Below are 16,610 nucleotides of genomic sequence, written 5' to 3' on the forward strand. Positions count from 1 at the left end.
TTGGTGGGCAAAACAGTGGCTATTCTGCAATTGTGATACACCCCTACTAGGAGCAGCCTGTTGGAGAGCCACTTCTGTCTCAGCATAACCCCACTCAGGGGTTAGGATTGCTCTGCAAGTCTTTCCCCACCAAAGTATTTACAACCCAGGTGTTGTAAATTTCCACCATAATTTAAGAACCACTAAGTGTTAGGTGTTAGTTTCCCAAAATAATTCAATATAATTTGGCTAGTTGAGTATTCCACTTAGGGACTGGGGATATATTAAAATAGTTTGCTATTGTTTAATACTTTATGAACTGCTTACACATAGGTCAGCTTGTCAATTTGTAATACAAAGAGCCTGGTGGATTTTTGCTAGACTTTTGAAATAGAACATTTTTTTTTTAAGAATGCTGAACATTCTGACCTTTGACAATCCTCTTAATGGAATACCTCCAAACTTCTGACTGTAGCTGTAGGACAGGCATGGGCAAACTCAGTTCTCCAGATGTTCTGGGACTACAACTCCCATCATCCCTAGGTAACAGGACCAGTGGTCAGGGATGACGGGAGTTGTAGTCCCAAAACATCTTGAGGGCCGAGTTTGCCTATGCCTGCTGTAGGATTTTGTGCTAAGGGCACCAAGGTTTTATGAAGATGGCCTTCTGTTTGTCCTCTTGTATTGGGTTGCTTCTAGTTATGTGACTATACAAAATAGTATCAATATCTCTCTGTGTGCTTTTTGTGCTTCACAGGTTTACAGGTTGTCCTGAACTCCATTATAAAAGCCATGGTCCCTTTGCTCCATATTGCCCTTTTGGTATTATTTGTAATCATAATCTATGCTATTATAGGATTGGAACTTTTTATTGGAAAAATGCACAAATCATGTTTCTTTGATGATTCAGGTGAGTAAAGAAGCTGCTATTTATAACTCGAACAAAACTGTTGTACCTTAAATCCATGGCTTGAAAAACAACAGCGCCCCTGAATGTTTAAAATATTGTTAACCTTGATCTTCTTCACATTGACCTTTATTGAGGATTCAGAAGCGAGAGTAGTCAGGGCTAGTTTGGACAATACCCAGAAGCAGGGAAAACTGGGACAGTTGTGGCTTTCTGCAACACACAAGGTGGACTGTTGGGATCTTGCTTTGGAAGAGATCTATGAGGGTTTACTACCTCACATGTCCTAAGTAGAAGTGTTCAGTGCCTGTTTCCTTTTTTATTGCAGTTTGCAAACACACCCTCATTGTCAACCTCAGATTGAAGTACAGGGAAGCTACTACTTTATTAAAATAAGCTCATGTTAAAACCATTGGCAGTTGGACTGGAAGTTAATCCACACATAAGACTGATGCAGCTCCCTGTTACTAAAAGAAGGAAGCAATATTGAGATGATTAATAGAGACACTGGACATCTAGAGATGCTACAGGGCTAGAGATGCTACAGGGCATCCTAAATATGAATGCTAGTAGTCAAAAATACAGTTTATCAAGGTTGCTAGTTGCAGTGGAAGAGGAGTAAGATCTGGTAATCTACATCTCATTCCACAGGACTGAATGACACATGATATACTATTGTGTTTGTTTCAACTAACTCTAGAGCAGATCACCACAAGCCTGCTCAGAATTAGGTTTACATCATTCACAATTTCACTGAACAGATGTTTGGTTAGTTCTTCTAACTGTGGAAAAGTAAGGACTACAGTCCATTGATGGTGTTCGCCTATTGAGATAGGTAGGACAGAAGTCCAGGAGGCTAACAGTAGGTGGAGCCAGAGCCAGTGGCAGGTGGAATCAGGGCCAATGGAAGCAGGAACAACTACTTCTAGTTTTGTCTCCGCCCCCTACTTGCTGTGTTCTACGAGGCCAATGCTTAGACTAAGGAGGGGTAAGCTGACAGCCAGTTGTCACCCACTGGACTGGTTGTAAATTAGAAGAAATATAGGAGCAAACTGAAGTTGGTTGGGCAGTGCCTTCTTCATCCTAATGGACGAGCCTCTGCTGTTACTGACATAGATATAGAGTGTCACTACTGTAGAGCAGTGTGATAATGTATACAAAAGTGTGTGATGTTGCCTTAATAAAGTGAGTTTCCACCAGGAATCTACATAGTGCAGATTTAAAATAGGCCAAGGTTGTATCCAGGCACAGTTTTGAGTATAGTACTGAGAAGGAATCAGTGTGGTCTGCACACGTTTTATGATCAGTTATTGTCTGCACTGGTGTTCCTAGTTTGCTCATTAATATGTCACAAGCTTTTCTACAGTTATTTTTCTGCTAATTTCTTTCAGCAGAAACTAAGCCATATGTGTGTGTGTGTGTGTGTGTGTGTGTGTGTGTGTATAAAAATCTGAACTCAGCTGCTTTCTGACTCCATTTCAAAACCGGTCTGCTTTTTCCAAGCCGGATGTTGAGAACTTCTTACCCTGAAATGTTTTTGATCCATTTTTAGATATATTAGCTGAAGAGGATCCTGCACCTTGTGCATTCTCAGGGAGTGGACGTCAGTGTCCCATGAATGGCACTGAATGTAAGGGTGGCTGGCCTGGACCAAATGGAGGCATAACCAACTTTGATAATTTTGGCTATGCAATGTTAACTGTGTTCCAGTGTATAACAATGGAAGGATGGACTGATGTGCTATATTGGGTAAGTCACCAGTGATACTTCTTGTGCGTAAAGGAAAATAACCTTGCTTTGAAGCATCCTCTTATACTCTTCTTCCTGTCACTGGATTTTCTTTTCAGGTTAAATGTGTGCTCTGTACATTTAACTTTATGCAAGTTCCACATTTGCAAGTCGAATCTTGTGTTTCCGTGCTTTCGAATGTTTCATTAAAAAACTTGCTTTTGTGAAGGTACTTTATGTTTATTTTTAAAGCTTACATTTAGCATTATTATTTTTTTTGCAATTGCTTCATTTACTTTCAGTTTCGTATCAGCATGCTCTGAAATAAATTTATATTATTTTGAGTTTATAAATCATTTTGCAAGCATGCTGCCTATGAAGTATAATCAAAACTGGTGATTAAATTGATTCAGCTTCCTTATAAGAGGGCAATGAATCATGTTCCAGCTTTCTAGAGCTACCAGCTATTGATGTAGTGTCCACTGCTGGGAAGATGTAGCATAAGGAGTGCTAGTTAACCATTTAAATTATGCCTATAGGCTTTCAGTTGCAGGTGCTATACTTTCATGTGGCTACACATGAGTATTCATATTGAGCATACCAATGCTACTAAGGTAACAGCAAATCCCTGGCAAAATGTTAAATGAAGTGTTAACAGCACAATTATATGCATATTTATGCAGAAGTATATCCCACTGTGCAGTAGGGCTTACTATTTTGTTCAATCGTTTAGGATTTCAGCCTAAATCAAAGAATTCTGATTAGTTGTTCCATTTGTTTGTAGAATATGTATTCAACCCAAAGTCCAAGGATGATGATAAGAAATAATAATAATAATAATAATATAATAATAATAATAATAATAAGCCCTCTTAATATCCAACATCATACCCAAGAATAGCTCAGTCAGGGAAGCCACTGAGCAAGCAGGCTGGGTAGTACAGTGATAGCAGCCATTATTTTTCTTCAATTATGGCCTGAACCTCATAACCTGAACCTAGGACAAAGTGGTTTTCTGGTGAGCAAAATCATACTTTTATTAACCACAGCTACTATCACCCCTCTAGTCTTGTTTGGTGCTGCAGAGCATGAGAGTTTATTGTAAACCAACCTGCCTTTCACCAACAGCACCGACACACCAGAGGGCACAGTAGTTAGTCCACCATGAATCTGTAGAATGGGATGGCCTGCAGGTGTCTGAGTCCCTTATTTCTCTGATAAAGTCTCTTCCTTACATCGTTCTTTCCCCTATCCGCAACCACCACAGCCACCCCTTCTACCTGTCTTGTTTTCTGACCAAGGCATCTCTGGACACTCAAGCTCTTCTAGAATACTTTTCAAACGGGTAGAGGTAAACTCTAAACAGTAATGCAACCAACAAACAAAATGTGTTACTTTGCATTGCCACGTTAAAAGAAGGCACTCATGTGCATAGGGTGACAGAGGAAACATGGGTAGATGCTCAGAAATGGCATCCAAGGTCATTTCCAATGTTTACGTATCACTTCACAGTATGGCTTAGACTACTTTTGGGGAAATTGTCAGAGCTCTGAAAGTAATGGACGTATTTAGACATACTGTACACCAAATTGAAGGTAAGGAGCTTGGTTACCAAACATATAATCGTCTTGGAACTCTGTTTTTGATGGGTGAATTGCTATTAAGGCTCAAACAGCAAAACAAAACAAACAAACGAAACAAACAAAACAAAACAAAACAAAACTTAAAAACCCTAGGAACTATGGCAAAAACATGGATTTAGACTGCAGTATTGTTTGAATCCCTTATAGCTGTATCAAACCTATTACATACTGTTATCCAACTCATTTCCTACAGCTTAATGCATGGAATGTCCAAATTGGATTGATGTTGAAAGCAATTTATCTGTTAAAGTTCCAGTGCTGTTATGTATTTGGCAACTCAGCTGTTTACCGTAATTTTGGTATATAGTAGAGTGGGGAACCTCAGGTCTGGAGGGCAAATGTAACCTTCCAGCTTTGGGAACTCTTCCCTAGGCATTGTCCTCTCCTCAATGGCCACATGCAGCTCCTTCCAACCCTGCCCTATATCCTCCTAAAGTACTATGTCTTGCTGTAACTGTTCTTGAACTCTAATAACTCCTCTTGCTTTGTCTGTGTGGAGGATATAAAGTTGTGTGTTCATGGGATTGTAGAACCCTTTGACTTTATATGTGGCTGGGATGCAGGCTTCTGTATGAAGGTTGGAGCCACATCCATTGCTCTTGCCATTTTCGCCTCTGGTCCACTGGCACACAATCCTGGATGGTTCCCCTCAAGCAAATGCCTCCCTTGGGCTGCCTTGGGTTCTTTGTTTCTCTCCTATGCCTGTGTCCAAATTGACCCATTGTTTTCAGCCCTGCATTGTTTTTCCTGAAAGTAGTATAAGCCATGATGTGACCTTGAAAATTATCATGGCTATATTTGAGGGTGTCATCTACCCAAATCCGCTTTGTCACCCTAGTTACAATTGATTTGGTATGGGTACCTGCTTTTAGCATGCCAGTGATGATACAACAACCGCGTTCTGTTTGACCTACTATAATATATGCATTATTTGGTAATGAGTGTTTGTGATTCAGTTCATAACAAATGGCTTAATAAGATACATATTCAGTGAATTATTCTGGAGCAAAATATTGATTAACTTATAATGTCAATATGTTTCAGTATGTTTATTTTTATTTCTGCTTTCTTATGGTTGGAACTAGTTTAGCAGATTGATGTCAAGTGTTTGGATGAGATGCACTGTCCTCATATGCTGAACTATTTCGTTTAAAATATAGCTGTACAGCATGTACATGCACAATGACAGCTGGCAACTGTCACTAAAGGTAGAAAGTGCTGTGATACATGGAGGATTGTTTCTGTGACCAAAGGCAGTCTCCTACTGAAGGTGACAGAAGAACAGCCCTAATGCTAAGTGTTTATGCAACCCACAGGGATTTAATTAAGTAATGCCATTATTCCCCATGTGGCATTAACTTCTAAAGTAGCTTCTGCCACCCATGGAAACAGAAAATAACTACTCCCTGTGTTTACATATTCAGCAACAAAAACAATTGGCACTGATGCTATTCTTGTCTGCTGCTGCCAATTAGTTATAAACGAGTGAAATACCTGCTATTAAGACACAGGGGCTCTGTAGGTGTGGTGAGAGGGCCTTTATGGAAGGAAAGGGGTATCTCTGCATGCTCTGTACTCAGAAGTACATTGCAACACTTCACTTCAGCATTGGTGGAACCTAGGCCATCCAGGTCCTGTTGCCCTCAAGTCTTCGTCTAGCGGTTTTTTTGTCTTGCGAAGCAACCCTATTAGCGGATTAGCGCTATTAGCGGTTTAGCGGCTATTAAAGGCTTAGCGGCTAAAAGGCTATTAGCGGCTTAGTGGCTTAGAAAAAGGGGGGGAGCGAAAAAAATCGCAAGACTCGCAAGATGTTTTCGTCTTGCGAAGCAAGCCCATAGGGAAATTTGTCTTGCGAAGCGCATCGAAAAACGGAAAACCCTTTCGTCTAGCGGGTTTTTCGTCTTGCGAGGCATTCGTCTTGCGGGGCACCACTGTAATTGCTTTTCCCCCTTTCCCTTGTTTTGGTCACTGCAATAACTAGACAGTCATTTACCTATGTGAGAGAAAGTGAAGGGGATGGGGTCTAAACTCACATTTTGTCCCTGGGGCCCCAAGACTTGAGTTGAGTGGTTGATTTTACCCCCACCCCCAATTGCAACCCATTTCCTTTGCTTCACAGACCTAAGTGGAGCCAATGAAAATTATGGCTGCCCTTTCAGATACAATATATAACACAGAGATGTGGAGTAGGTTAAACCAGGTTATGCTCGGCAGAACTTAACTTTATAATAACAGAACAATTAACAAATCTGAAGTTAAATAGTTACTCTGCTTATTGCTCAGTTTTATTGCTTTGGTACAGGAAATACATTGCAGGGATTCATGCTTCTGTGTCCTTTCTCACTCTGGTATGCCCTAATTAGCTCACGGGTCTAAATGTGTATGCACAGTACCCTCTGCTTCATGTGTTACTCACATGAAGGAGAACTTACATAATTAAGGTTCAGTGGGGCCTTACCATTTACTCGGCCCCTAAGGTCACATAGTTTTTCTTGGCCCTGCTCCCATCCACCGGTGAGGCAGGGATGGGAAGTCCAAGCAGAAAGAATGAGTCTATGAGACAGAGAGACGGTTATAGATATCTTAGTAACATTCAGATATACAGGTGATTTCACCAGAGGAAAAATAATAAATTTTACCACTTAGTACTCAGAGAGCACTGAGATACGATTGAGCATTGAGTTTCAAATGAACAGTGTAGCATGCTGAGCCCTCCTAGAGAAAAATAACTTTAAACTACTTTACAAGAAAATACCTGTCCCAGCAGAATGGACCATCGTTTGCTCTGATGCAACTCCTTGTATCTTAGGCTTCTCTGACACCTAACAGTGTCAGAGCAGCATGGGACTACTATCCTGTAAGAAATCACTGTGCATATTCCCAAATAAGTACTGATTCAGAAAGCCAAGAATTATGCCTGGCTTCAGATGCCCAGCTTTCTCTCTACAAGAGGGCTTCATTCAAAATGGTCCAGGTGTTCTGTGGCCAATCTGCTTTCGGAAGGCTTCAAGCGTGTTATTACTAGGGTTGGTGTCACTGCCTGGCACTCCTTCCTGACTGGGCACTCTGTTAACATCTATCTTAAGTGCCCATCTCCCATAGTGCGCCAGAGTTGACGCTATATCAGGGGCATTGTGGGAAGTTAAAATGGCAACTCAAATCTCAGAGCACTGCTGCCTGTCACCACCAGTGCCAGTGGGTGAATGTGACCCACTAGAGGGTGATTAATTGCAGAGGACCCAGTTGTGTTAGGTCCCAGTGCAGTGTTTGCACGAAACATATGTAATCCAGCATGATCTCCTTTTGAGTGAATTGTGCTTCACTCAGCTAAAATGTTATACTCACTGTGTTTTTGATCAACAATCTGAAGAGAGGACTTTCAGCCTAGAAATTCAGAGCTTTGGGTGGCTTTTTACTGAGCACAGGACAAACAGCCATTTCCTATTCATATGATTAAAAATAGTCCTGTAAGATGTATCCAAGTAAGTGAATATTAATCAACTTTAACAAAGAGAAGGCAGAAACACTGAAACAAGTCAAGTCCGGGGGAACAGAACCAAAGTGGTCTATTAATTATAGCCACCATACAGTATTATCATTTGTGTGCTGATCCTTTAACAGCTGATGCATTAAGACTTGGGTTGGATCAGAAGATGAGTCATCATTGCTTATTCTAGCTGCTGCATCCTGTATCTCAGGTTGAGAGCCCTTAATATGGTTTAATCATTGGCTAGCTGGCTGCAATAAATTGTGGGCTCCCAGAGTTCAATAGGTAACTGGGTAACCTGATCTGGATATAACAGCCCATCATTATGCTTTTATGGCATATTTAAAAAACAATGTATCACTTAATTCCTTAAAGTTTCCTATAAATGACTTATAAAACTTAATGTAATATGTGTGTGGCAGTTAAAATAGCATATAAGCACAGCAGATGCCATTATAACACTGAGGTCACATAATAGATTAGGAATATAAAAAGTCAATGTGATTAATTTGGGGATTGTCTGGATCCAAAATCTAGTGGTTGCACGATATCTGATTGATGTGCTTTTATTTGTGCATGATAGGCATTGTGTTTGCCAAGTTACGAATGGCTTCTGCTTTCACTCTGCAAAATTGAAACTTTCCACAGATTTGCAATAAAGTGTATACTGAGGTAGAACTAGATGTTGAAATGCTCCTCTCCTTGATTTTTTTCTCTCCACCTCTTCCTAAAAATATGGAATATATGTGTGATGTGACACTTTTTGTATGGTACAGTCCTGTTCCCAGCTGCATGTCGTGTTAACCCTGTAGTTTTGTGACAAGGGCAGCTTCCCTTCCAAACAGCAGCACAACAGGGAAACTTTTGTTAGAACTATGGCAGAGAAGAAAATTGCTTTAGAAAACCCTCCCTGTGTACCACAGACCCAGTCCTGATTCTGCCTCCCCTCCAGCTGTTATTAAAAGTGAAAAAAGCAAACACACAGTTTATGGATATATCGCCTACAACTGCTATTAGGGACAGACCGCAATGACGGCTTAACTCAGCAGTATATCGCTGATGAAACCGTCTCCTGAGTCCCTCTGCTATGAGCACCCAGCACACTGAGTGAAAAACAAGCGGCAGCCAGACCCTGGAAGCAGAGGGTCTCAGAAGCGGTGCTGGTTTCACCAGCGATATACAGCTGAGTGAAACTGCCCGCTCTGTCTGCCCTCATACCGCTGCAGAGGGAGAAACAAGTTGCATCACCGGAGTGTGATACAGCTTGTTCCTCCCTCTGCTTCAACAAGCCCTATGTCCCTCTGGCTTGAGCAATCTGGAGGGACATGGTGCTTGCTCAGGCAGCGGGGGAGAGGGAGAGTTCTCATCCCCTGGCTGAGGAGCGCAAACAAGAACCCCTCCCCCCGGCCCTCTGGCACATGTGTGCGCTGGTGGGATGTGGGGCTTGCTCAGCCAGGGGGCAAGAAGGCTCAGAGAAGCACTCCTGCCCCCAGCTAAGCCTGAGAAATAAGGCGGGCCCTAAAAATATACACCTCAAGTTTCAGAATTCTGGTTAAAGAGACATGTTTTCAGGATTCACTGAAAGCTGTATAATGAAGGTGCTAGATGCACTTCTGTGGAGAGGGAGTTGCGTAACTTAGGAGTTGCCACAGAGAGTGCCCTTTCCCGGGGCACCACAACACCCCATGCTTCTGAGGGTGGTGGAACAACCAATATGGCCACTTCTGCTGAGCTTAGCATCTTAGATGGTCTGCAGAGAAGGAGGTGGTCTTTCAGATATGGGGGCCTGATTTGTTTAGGGCTTTAAACACTAAAGTGAGCACCCTTTATTGGGCCCAGAAACGAACTGGAAACCAATGCTGTTGGAGGCAGGGATTAAGGAACACACAGTGTGACAGCATATTTTTTTATATTCCATGTTACCAGGAAGAGGGCTGAAAGAGACATGGAGTGGTGGTAGCGCTATGATTCTTGTAACATCTACTTCCTTGTTGCACTTGGCATATGCTGTGGACAAGAGGGAACTTGTGGTCTGGTTGTGTTCTGAAGCCCAAAGAGCATAGGGAAGAAGTCGGGCTGGTTTTGCTGGCTGGCAAGCTGTTAGATTTGAAAGGCATTGCCTTTTAAATCAGCTTGATATCTGAGCCTCTGAGATCTCAGAGCAGAGTCTTTGAAACCAGCAAGGTTTTCAGAAACTGCCTGTTATCCTCCAAAGAGTGTGGAGCTGACCAGAAGGCTTTGAAGTCTCTGTTCTAGGGTCAGCTGACCTACTGTGCAGATATCAAAGCTTGCTGGAACAGCTCGCACTCTTTCAGAAAACCCTGATTTCCAAGGCTATTCTTGATGCTGATAAAAATACCAGCAACTTAAATGCCAATTAAAATGTTACAAAACCAAGTGAGAAAGGTATAATTTCTACCCATGCAAGAGCTGTAAAAGAGGCTGAGGTGGAAGGATACTTAATCTGGCATTTAGTAAAATACTGATATAATTCCTAGGAAGCTAAGAGGCAGTCAGAAATGTTCGTTGGTTGTCCTCTGTCTGAAGCAATTGCTCTCGAATACGAATGTCTTTATAGCGTCGGAAATGAACTTTTAAAATCCCATTTACAAATAATGCACAAAATAAAAAGAAGAATATTAGTTGAATAAAGGGTTGTGTGACTGAAGCACTTTCTTCTAGACCTGGGACTATAAATGGAATTCGAATGGCAAATGTATCCTTTTTGCCTTCAGTCCTTTAACATCAGAATGTGGATTATGACTCTCAGCACATTTACCATGAATATGAAAAACTGACCTTTTTACTAGTTTAAAAAAATATCAAAGATGGGCACAGACAGAACCCCCTCCCCCCGTTTTAAAAACAGTTATTAATAATTATGAAGATTTATTATGGCAATGCAGGAAGTTTCTAGACACTTAATAAAAATACAAAGAATAGCTGTCATTTATAGTGAAACATATAACTTGTAAAATATTGACAAAATTTTGCTAGAATGGAGGAGAAGTGTGTCAGCTGTGGTGTTATGAGCAGCAGGGAGACAAGCAATAGGTGGAGCCAGAGCTAGTAACTGGCACAGCCAAGTAATTATATTATTGATCCTCTTTTCTTACTGAGTTCTACAAGGGTGACACTAAGTATAAGGAGAAGGAATCTGCTAGCCCCGTGGAGTTGGAAGTTAGAAGGCAGGTGGAGACCGGCTGGTGGAAAACTGAGGTTGGTTATGAGCCTCCATTGGTTATAAGCAGGCACCCCCAAACTCGGCCCTCCAGATGTTTTGGGACTACAACTCCCCCATCATCCCTAGCTAACAGGAGCAGTGGTCAGGTTTCCAACCTATATAAAAACATAATTAAACATTACACATTAAAAGGCTTCCCTATACAGTACATCTGTTCTTGCATTTTCTCCAACCCCCCAGAGCAGCTTTGAGAAGGATACTGGGTATGCACAGGGAAGGTGTGAGAGAGGGAAGTTCCGTTGCACAAGCAGAAATCCTTGCGCTAACAGAACAAATCCATTGGATATCACCCATTTGCTTTATATTTTTGTGTCTGAGTTCCAGCTTCTAAATTCCTGGATTTTTATGCATAGAAAACTGAAAGCTGAACAATTAAATAAGATTTTGAAACTTGAAACTTAATTCAGATTTATACATCAAACCCGAGCCTCTTTGCCATAGTAACCCAATCTTGTGCTTTACTGTACCCTTTACTGCCTTGCTTGAGCCACAGTTGAGCCAAAGTCTCTCTTTGTTATCATTTAGTAGCTTCTTTCTAAATATTGCCTCCTATGTCTTCTAAATGAGATTTAAAACCTTTGCTGTGTAGTTATGCTGAGTTCTAACTCTCTTGCTTTACAGTATTTTTTATTATGCTTTTGGAATGGTGATGAAACATGGCTCGTATTTTGCTTTTCTTCCCCTGATGATTGTGAGCAAGGGGGTGCATTCCGGTCACTTATCTGTGTTTCTTCCTCACCAACTGTTTGCTATTACAAAATTAAATTAAACTGTTTCTATAAGATCATCTTGTTTCTTACAGATGAATGATGCTATGGGATTTGAATTGCCATGGGTGTATTTTGTCAGTCTCGTCATCTTTGGGTCTTTTTTCGTTCTAAATCTTGTTCTTGGTGTATTGAGCGGGTAAGCATACACCTTTTTCGTCCTAGAAGCAGAGTCCTGTATTCGGTTGCCATGAACACATAGGTATATTATGAGAAGATCAAAATAATTGGGGATAAGATTTTAAAAATGACACACTGGGATTTTTCATTTTAGAACAGCATGTATCCTTCAGAGGCCATGCAGTGTACAATAGCAAGGGCAATTTCCTGAAAAAATAATAGGCAGATGTAGAAACATAAAGAGATCATAATAGACCTGCACTTAGTAATTAATTAACCACTACCTTAAATTCCAACAAAAAAAATTTCCAAACCGTTAAACAAATTATCAACCCCCGTAGGGTATAGGTTCTGAAATGTGCATATTGCTATAGTTAAATGTAATCTAGATATTTTAAATCTCCTAAATGATCTTCTACACATTTCCTTCATCCCAAAAGTAGCTTAGAATTCTTTTTATAGTACTGCCAATATTGGGCATCATGGCGAACTGCAGTGTAAGTAAGGGATGGAGCTGTGAGAGGGATACTGCTGGTACACTGAATACCTATGTGATCTGTCAATTGCAGGAGGACTCTGCTGTGTAGTGAATAGCTGAATCATAACATGTTTCCTTACATTTTACAGGTAAATGATGCAATAGGATGTGAATGGCCATGGATCTATTTTGTTAGTCTTATCATTCTTGGCTCATTTTTCGTACTTAACCTGGTTCTTGGTGTACTTAGTGGGTAAGCAGTTAGATTAACCTTGTATATTCCACCGCAGTGTGTGAAATGGCCTATGCGTTTGCACAAGCTTCACAGTGATGGCTTTTCTGCATGTCATTTTACCAGTGCTTGCTTTTCTGAGTGTCTGAACTTTTGTGTTTCTGCCTGTCTATGACACCCTGTGTTTGCAGTGGTTCCCAACACCCCCCATCACTGAAGAGTAACTAAATGAAGTACTAACTTCCTTAAAGACATCATTTTGCACACAATGAGCGAAAGATGACACCTGTGTAAGCATATATATTTTAAAATATTGATAAAGGCCGTTGTCCATTTCTGAAAGCCTAGTTTCAGCATTTGAAAAGCTTATCTAAACAAACATACAATATCTTTTGTGTAACTACCAGCAGGATATGCCTGTTAGCAGGTGCTTCACATTTTCTGCTTCTATTGACATTGGTTGTATGTTTTTTACAAATCCTTTGATGTCTCCTGTATATTGGTGGAGATGTCTTACCTAAAGCTATTGAATATCCATGACATTGTGCATGCAGCTGGCTCTCATCATTGGCTGTGAAGGTCACAAGTAGGCAAACATCTCTATAGCTGTCAACAGGAAAAGCTTGTCAAACTATCGCCATATGTTTTTGAAGCTCCTTACCTGTATTGTAAGAAGAGCATGGCAGGATGGCACCAGTTATGGTGTCTGCATAAAGGGAGATGTAACTAAGTGGGCACAGTATAGCCCATAGCACTTCTCCTATTTCAGCTTCAGTTCTCCAAGCCACTATGGGCAACAACATTGGCAGAAGAATAGGCCTGTCTGAAAATGATTAATACCCAAACAGATAGCCACAGTCCAAACGTCTGGCATTAAACACAATGTGATTACTAGTCAAATGGCAAATAGTAAGCAAATAAGCTTGTGGCATACAGATGTAGGGCTAGTCTGACATCACTGTCTGCATCCATAACATATCATACCAATGCAGGCTTTCAAATCAGAACCTGAAATTCAAGTTGTGCTGTTTAATAATTTTATTCACTCTTGTCCGTAGTTCTTTAGGTGCAAGGAAGCTTGTTCATGCATTCTGCCTTGGGTAAGCCCTTTTTTGGGCATTTGGGGCTTAAACAGGAGGTCTTTCCTCCAATTTCTCTGCACATGCTGGCTCTACTTCAGGTTTTTCCAAATTGAGCAGGAAAGTCCGAAGGGAAAATAGAAGTATGTTCACCGAGAGGTGCTTAGATTCTTCCTTCAGACCTCGGCCCTCCAGATGTTTTGAGACTACAATTCCCACCATCCCTGACCATTGGTCCTGTTAGCTAGGGACCATTGGTCCTGTTAGCTAGGGAGTTGTAGGCCAAAAACATCTGGAGGGCTGAGTTTGAGGAAGCCTGCTTCAGACCATCTGAAGTGGGACCAGCACACACGGGAATATTGGAGGTGATGCTTACATGCACAGTCCTGTCCCTTTCCTCGTCGAGCCCATGAGCATTATCCCCAAACACCTGAAGAGGGCTTTAATCGAACTGGAAGATACAGCAATAGGCAGTAAGTTAGAGTTCATAGTCATCTATGTTCCAGCAATTATCAGAAATTTTATTGTTTCACGCAGTTAAAACTGGGCAGTATTTTCCTAAACTGTGTTGACCTCATTAACTGCATTAATCTGTGCAATGCAGCTTACACAATGGGTACACACATTTTTTCCATAGACGAATAAGAAAATGTAGACAACAGAATGTTTTTGCAGTCCTATGCAGGGTGTAGCTAACTCAATGGCAAATAATCTTTTCAGCTGAGTACTGTCGTAGAAATATAAATGTAACAAGGCTAGCAAGTCTTCTGGTGTCACCCATCCTCCTATTGTGTGCGCAGATGATTTATGACTGAATGACAATGTTACAGCAAAAATGTTTTTAAGAAGATACTGAAAAGTGCCCTCCTTTGATTATATATTTGATTATATATTTTACTGTGAACTTAGCAATTTTGAATAAAGACAGAATCTCTATTTACAAACAGAAATAAAGAAAAAAACAAACTGATATGTTACACAGTAGCTGCCTTAAACAAAATCAGATCAGTGATCTATCTAAACCCTGTTCTGTTAGCCTGGCTAGTCTAGGGCTAAGTGTTTTCCAGACTTGCAGTAGTGAGGTATTGTGATCTTTTATCACTGCTTCTCTCCTAGTGTAACAGTATATGCTTAAGCCTACAATGCTGTAGCCTGTTGCCTCAAAGTAAGCCCCATTTGGTTCAGTGGGACTTACTGTATAAGCTGTCCCGAATATAAGCCGAGGCACCTAATTTTAGCACAAAAACTGGGAAAACTTATTGACTCGAGTATAAGCCGGTTCACCACACCACAAACCTGGTGGTGGCGGCAGAGGAAGAACAAGCAGCCCAAAAGGGCTGCTTTCAGGCTGCTCGTTCCTCCACCGCCGCCGACAGTGTCAAAGGCAGCGGAGGAGGAAGGAGCAGCCTGAAAGGACCCTCACTCGAGTATAAGCCAAGGGGGGCTTTTTCAGCATAAAAACTGTGCTGAAAAAGTCGGCTTATACTTGAGTATATATGGTACTTTTTGAGAGAGATGTGTAGGATTGCGCAGTAAATGAGCAGTCACAATGGTTTCAAGTGGGATTTAACTTATTGGATTTGTATTATCCTATGTAGCAGGTTAGGCTAAGGAATAGTGACTTACCTAGGGCTACTAGTGCGCTTCATGAATTTGAACCTATTTCAAGAACAACATTTCCAAGGCCACCATACTCTCCCATTCGTAGAGCCACTCACAGAACACAGCCTAAGTCTGCAAATATAACTGCACTTCCCCAATAATTCAAGTGAGCTATATGCCTAGCTAACCATGTATAAGTCTTTGCATGTCCTAACTCACCTAAGATGAGAACATGAGGCTTAACAAAATATTTTTTAAATGGTTGCAGAGGATATGGAGTAATGCAAGCTGTGACTCTTGTTAAAGGACATTTATTAGCTGTCCTGCTCTGAGCTGGTAGATACTATGGGTCTTCCACAATGAAAAAGCAAAGTTCTAGACAAAAATAATAGATAGATATAATTAGAGGATAAATAGAAAAGCCCCCTGGAAACGTCTTGGGCAAACCCGGTTGAAATGAATGCAAACTGTGCTAATTGCCTATTTTGTGTTCTCCCTGTTCAGCTGGGCTTGGTCAGGAGAAGTTAGTTGTTGCCAAAACTGATACCATTTTGTTCTTAGTTTAGAAAATAAAATAAAATATTGAGTAATTATGATAAATGTTCAAAATGTAGGGCAGCTAGTCAGAAGGTTATATTTCACTGTTTTACCAGTCTGTTGGAATTAGAATAGTTCCAGTTTAAAGATAACAGTCCCCACCACATCTGTAATTTGCACCATAAAGTGAAATCTAACCTAGTGTGGGTGAGTGTACACCCCTGCAATGGGGCCTCATTTTCCTTTTCTGACTCCTGCTGCCCTCAGCCACATTTTGTGTGTGAGAGAGACTGGAGGGTGGAGAAGATAAATTGGAACTTGCATTATACAAGCAAAATTCCATTTCTCAGACATCATTGGATATCACCTATTAATTTTTGGACCGTAGGTGCCAGAAAGTAGAATATTGCCTTATTATTTTGCGTGAAGAATGCATAGAAGGCTTCAGGCAAACATAGGCTCTGAATACATAAAGGGCATCTCTCAAACTGATGAGAAAAATACTATCATTCTGCTAGCATAGATACAAGGATAAGGCTTTCTATATGCCTGTGGTAATAAGCATTATCCCCCCCTGAAGTAATTAATGCAACAGATTATCTCCAAGGTAAATGATGCAAGTGTGTTGTAAAATATGCCTCCTGCATCTCTGTATTAATTAGAAAAATATTGAAGTCACCCAAGTTTTGGAGACATAATAGGTTTGGGGTTTTTTTGTGTTTCTTTTTAAGGGAATGGCTTCTAGGAAAGATTTCCCTGGGACATACATGTAGGTAGTCACATGTACTTTTAACCCTGCTCATAAAA

General features: G+C 40.9%; 1 protein-coding gene across 38 annotated transcripts in view; it reads left to right on the forward strand.

Annotated features, from left to right (window-relative positions):
• Nucleotides 1–16,610, forward strand: part of CACNA1D (calcium voltage-gated channel subunit alpha1 D) — a 187,129-nt gene that overhangs the window by 69,398 nt on the left and 101,121 nt on the right. For 22 of the 38 annotated variants that reach the window (XM_083489143.1, XM_083489140.1, XM_083489152.1 and 19 more), the window contains exons 6-8: nt 737–889; nt 2,439–2,635; nt 12,503–12,606. In XM_083489143.1, the coding sequence (XP_083345269.1) occupies nt 737–889; nt 2,439–2,635; nt 12,503–12,606 (454 nt within the window). Of the gene's footprint in view, nt 1–736; nt 890–2,438; nt 2,636–11,790; nt 11,895–12,502; nt 12,607–16,610 lie in introns of all 38 variants that reach the window. The other 16 variants (XM_083489150.1, XM_083489153.1, XM_083489146.1 and 13 more) reach the window with 2 other exon arrangements.

The sequence above is a fragment of the Podarcis liolepis genome (assembly GCF_965112155.1).
Source record: "Podarcis liolepis genome assembly, chromosome: 2".
Taxonomy (NCBI): Eukaryota; Metazoa; Chordata; class Lepidosauria; order Squamata; family Lacertidae; genus Podarcis; species Podarcis liolepis.